The following is a 4,724-nucleotide window of genomic DNA, read 5'->3' on the forward strand; positions in this document are numbered from 1 at the left end:
AATCATGCAAAATCATTTTCAAAGCGAATCAATCAAACACGATTTTGTATAAACGTCATAAAATTCAAAATAGTAGTTTTCTTATTTTTTGAGGCTGAACTATTAAAGGTCAAAACTGTGCTTGAAGAAAGTCATGAATCGGATAAAAACACATTTAGAGAATCATTCCCAGAAATTACCCAGAATCGAAGTGCCGAGAGTTAAATTTCTTTTTTTTCTCATTTACTAACAAGTAAATAAAATTAATTACTATATATTAAATCAAAAAATAAATTAATATTTTTAATGAAAACTGAGTTGAATGATTAAATAACTAGACAATTACATATTTTATGCCATATGCATTTCATGCTCACATATAACAATTAAATTTTAATAGGAAAAATAGATGAAATAAAATATAATTCAATTTTAATATAAAAAATCCATTTAATTTTAAATTTATTCCAGGGTAGTCCTTTGAAGTGTTACCATTATAATTTATTTGGTTGAAATGCAAACAGAATGGTTAGATTATAGGTTTTGGAGAAAAGAAATAGAAAATAAAATAAAATAAAAAAGTAGGAAGAAGAACAAAAACCTTTGAGAAAAACCATGGTACTTGGAAGCAGATGGATAAAAGGGCAAAAAAACAAAGAAGAAAACAGAGATGGATTAGATCACAACACATGGGTGGAAAAGACATTAATGGTGTGGGTGGGTATGAGTTTTTTTTACAGAGGATTGGGAGGCACGTGTCCCTCCTCAAAGTTTGCCCCATGAAAGATCATGGGTAAAGATGTCTTTAATTAAGCACTGTCCTAAGCATTCTCTGTCTTAAAAGCATTCAATGATGTAAGATAATATTACATTACATGTATACGTGTCCCCTAAAGGAGTTCTTGGTAACAAAAAAGCCATTTCCCCTCCCCCATTTTCTTTCTTTTTCCTTTTCCTTCCCCCTTCTTTCTCTCTCTTTCTCTCTCAATCCTAAGCCTAAGCCTCCCCTACCCCATATCATAGCAAAAAATCTAGGGGAAAAAATTATACAAGGAGGCTTCACCATTTTTATCTTAATTTTTTAATTTTTATGATTAGGCCCCCAAAGTCTCTTCATTTCCTACCGGTAAGCAAGCCATCCTTTTTAATAATTTTCTTCAAATAAATTTGATATTTTTCCTTTGGTTTAAGGGGTCCAAGATCAAGTCTTTTTAGTAGTTTCTTTGTAGAGATATATAATTCTGGTAGTTTCTTGTTGTTCTTGTTATCTGGGGTTGTTGGTGTGTGTTTGTTGGAAGCAAGGATAAGGAGAGTGAAACTGAAAGAGACCCTTACTTCAGAAAAAGGCTGAGATGGGTTTGCCTTAGATCCAGGAAACTCAACTTGTATGTGCCAAAAAGTTTACCTTTTTAGGGGGTTTTCCAGTGATTATCTGTGCTTTATCCTAGGTTCTTTCTTATGCTACCTTTTGCTTTTTGGGTTTATTACAGATAAAGCTTTGAATTTGTTGTTTCCATTTTTTTGTTAAAAAAATGGGTAGGCTTGGTGTGGATAGGATTTAATCACCTTGATTGGATTGGTTTTAAATTTCAGTAATTATAAGGGTTGATCCTTAGGTGCTTCTTCACCAGATCTGATCAATCCTATCATCATTTTGCTTTTATTTTAACTGTTGACCCTGTCAAAAAGCTTTGTTCTTAGTGGTTTAGTACTGTTTCTTTATTTGTTATGAAAACGATTGTTGTTGGGTCATTGAGATTCATTGCAATGGAGGAAGTGTTGATAGAACCTGATGGCTTGATCCCAAGTTTGTTGCTGGAAGGTGATAGTTAAGATGAATATTGGTAAATTGTTGTGGTTCACTCTTTAGATATTCCGAGTGGTAATTGTTTGTGGAGTTAGAGGAGGGAATTGATGGAAGAGATGTCTCCGGCAGTCGCAGTAACACTTAGCTTGGGTAACTCTATGGGTGACAACTCTGGAATCGCAGCCCATGTGGAAATCACGCCAATCAAGCTCGTAACCGATGCAGCGAGTTTGTCTAAGATGTTACCCAAGAATGGAAATGGGTCTATCGCTGCTAGTGAAACGATGGTTCAGGAAAGCGAGGAAGATGTAATTTTGTCAGTGGACAGTAACGGAATTATAAATGAGGGGTTGCTGGTTTTGAATGCAGGTTCTGATATTAGCTTGCAAAATGCGGAAATTGAAAGTGGTCGAATTCTTGCTAAGGCTATTATTTTGGGAGAGTCGAGCATCGATCAGGTGCCTACGGCTGAAGTACTGCTCACAACAGTGAGTCCCGATTTAAAGATTTCTGATGGGTTTGAGTTAAAGGCTTCAGAAGTGGTAATTCAGCTGCCTAATGAAAAGAATCTCAATAGAGGTAGCCGGAGTGTTTTTGAGTTGGATTGTATACCCCTTTGGGGATCAGTGTCTATTATTGGAAAAAGAGCAGAAATGGAAGATGCTGTTGCTGCAATGCCTCGGTTTATGAAGATTCCTATCAAAATGCTTATTGGTGATCGTGTTTTTGATGGAATCAGTCAAGGTCTGACTGACCTTACTGGGCACTTTTTCGGTGTTTACGACGGTCATGGTGGCTCACAGGTAAAACATTCTTCCACAAAACCGGTTTTACATTTTAGCTCTACTTTAAGTAATGTTGAAAGGTTCCTACATTAAATGGTAGTTCTGTATCTGTATGCTTTTTATGGCCATTCTCTGCAAAGTGAGGAAATTTGGATGGTTGCATACTGCAACATCTTTGTTCTTTTGATATAAGTGGTTTCTTGATCAGTTGATCTTTTTCATGAATTTTTTCCAAAGTGATTAACCTTATGTAGTTGCTTATCGGAATATTATGCAGGTGGCAAACTATTGTCGTGACCGCATCCATGTGGCTTTGGCAGAAGAGATTGGGAGAATTAAAGACAATTTATGTGATGACACTAGTAAAGAGAGTCGACAGATGCAATGGGAGAAGACATTTACTAGTTGCTTTCTAAAGGTCGATGATGAGATCGGAGGAAAAATTAGCCAAGGCAATGAAGATGCTTCTGATGCTAGTTTCGAACCTGTTGCCCCCGAAACAGTTGGGTCAACAGCTGTGGTGGCCTTGGTTTGTTCATCGCATATCGTTGTTGCTAACTGTGGTGATTCAAGAGCAGTCTTGTGCCGTGGCAAAGAAGCCATGGCCTTGTCAAGTGATCACAAAGTATGGCGATTTTAATTCTTGGGGTTTTCTACAAATAAATAACATAAGCTACCTGTGTATCGAAACCAACATGTTTGCTTTATTGATTTGCAGCCAAGCAGAGATGATGAGTATGCAAGGATTGAGGCATCAGGAGGGAAAGTTATACAGTGGAATGGACATCGTGTATTCGGTGTTCTTGCAATGTCAAGGTCCATTGGTATGTTTATTTTTGTTTGACTTTGACATAATCTGCCGCCTCTCTTGGTGTTAATATAATGGATTAAGTTTTCCATTTCGTTTCAAGATGCCAAAGCTTGATAATATCTGTGACATGTTTGATAAATAATTCAGTAATGGAACTCGAGTCTGGTGTTGCATTTATTGTTTTCTTTTATGTTAATTAACAGGTGATAGATATTTGAAACCATGGATTATCCCCGAACCGGAAGTTATGTTTATTCCTCGAGCTAGAGAAGATGAATGTTTGATTTTAGCCAGTGATGGGTTGTGGGATGTGATATCGAATGAGGAAGCTTGCGAGGTGGCTCGACGGCGAATCCTGCTCTGGCATAAAAAGAATGGGGTTCCATCTCTGGTGGAAAGAGGCAAAGGAATCGACCCAGCGGCGCAAGCGGCAGCTGAATACCTTTCGATGCTGGCCATCCAAAAAGGTAGCAGGGACAACATCTCTGTAATTGTTGTAGACTTGAAAGCTCGAAGGAAGTTCAAGAGCAAAACATAATCAGAGTCTCAACCCCCCTAAATCCAATCATCTAAAAATCAAAGTCGATATAGTACCTGACATATTAGAGACAGTACATCTAATGAAATACATATCTCCGGTCCATTACTTTTTCTTATGGGCTTTAATGTGTGTACAAGAACAGAAATTAATATGTACTATAGCAAGTGTTTTTTTACTGCCATATTACCTATGTTTTGGTATAAATGGTGCCAAACTTTCATGCTTTATATACACATACATACATATATATTATATATGATAGATTGAGATAACAGCTTAAGTTATCATCCCTTACAAGCTAATTGCTTGAGTAGGTATTGCAGAGGTTGCCGCTCTTGCTTTATGCTTTGAACAAACCTTGCTTTGATCCGAGCCTGCTCAATGCTTTGCTTCAAATTCATTGCAAATGAAGGTCTCACGCGGCTTTCAAAAAATTCTTCCACTTCATCACCTTTCTCATTGCTGCAAAACTGCCATGTCAATATATAAACAGGGTCAGTTTACGATTAAATGTAAATAATTGTCGCTCTTGGGGTAAGTTTTATATGTAAATAATGTATCATTCATTATTTTTTCGGCTTTTACTTCCTAACCGGTGTTATGATGTCAGGGTTAAAATGTGTGAGGAGATGAAGTTCCGCCTCTCCTGCCCTGCATTCATTTTCAAATAACATGGGTCAATTGAATGTGAACATCACCGGTGGCTAATTCTTGTAACATCTCTATGCTACTCATGCCCTTCTAAGCTTTAGCAAGTCCATAAATAATATCTGGATCCCGAACCTTTTAATATGAAAAGAA

At 36.9% G+C, this 4,724-nt stretch overlaps 1 protein-coding gene across 1 annotated transcript; it reads left to right on the plus strand.

The window, feature by feature from the left end:
- The first annotated feature begins 868 nt into the window (after positions 1-868).
- Positions 869-4,104, plus strand: LOC105767356 (protein phosphatase 2C 16). The gene is made up of 4 exons (XM_012586864.2): positions 869-2,589; positions 2,849-3,196; positions 3,290-3,395; positions 3,586-4,104. The coding sequence occupies exons 1-4, from the start codon at positions 1,894-1,896 to the stop codon at positions 3,918-3,920; spliced, it is 1,485 nt and encodes a 494-aa protein (XP_012442318.1). The 5' UTR covers positions 869-1,893; the 3' UTR covers positions 3,921-4,104.
- The last annotated feature ends 620 nt before the right edge of the window (positions 4,105-4,724 follow it).

The sequence above is a fragment of the Gossypium raimondii genome, chromosome 5 (genome assembly GCF_025698545.1).
Source record: "Gossypium raimondii isolate GPD5lz chromosome 5, ASM2569854v1, whole genome shotgun sequence".
NCBI lineage: Eukaryota > Viridiplantae > Streptophyta > Magnoliopsida > Malvales > Malvaceae > Gossypium > Gossypium raimondii.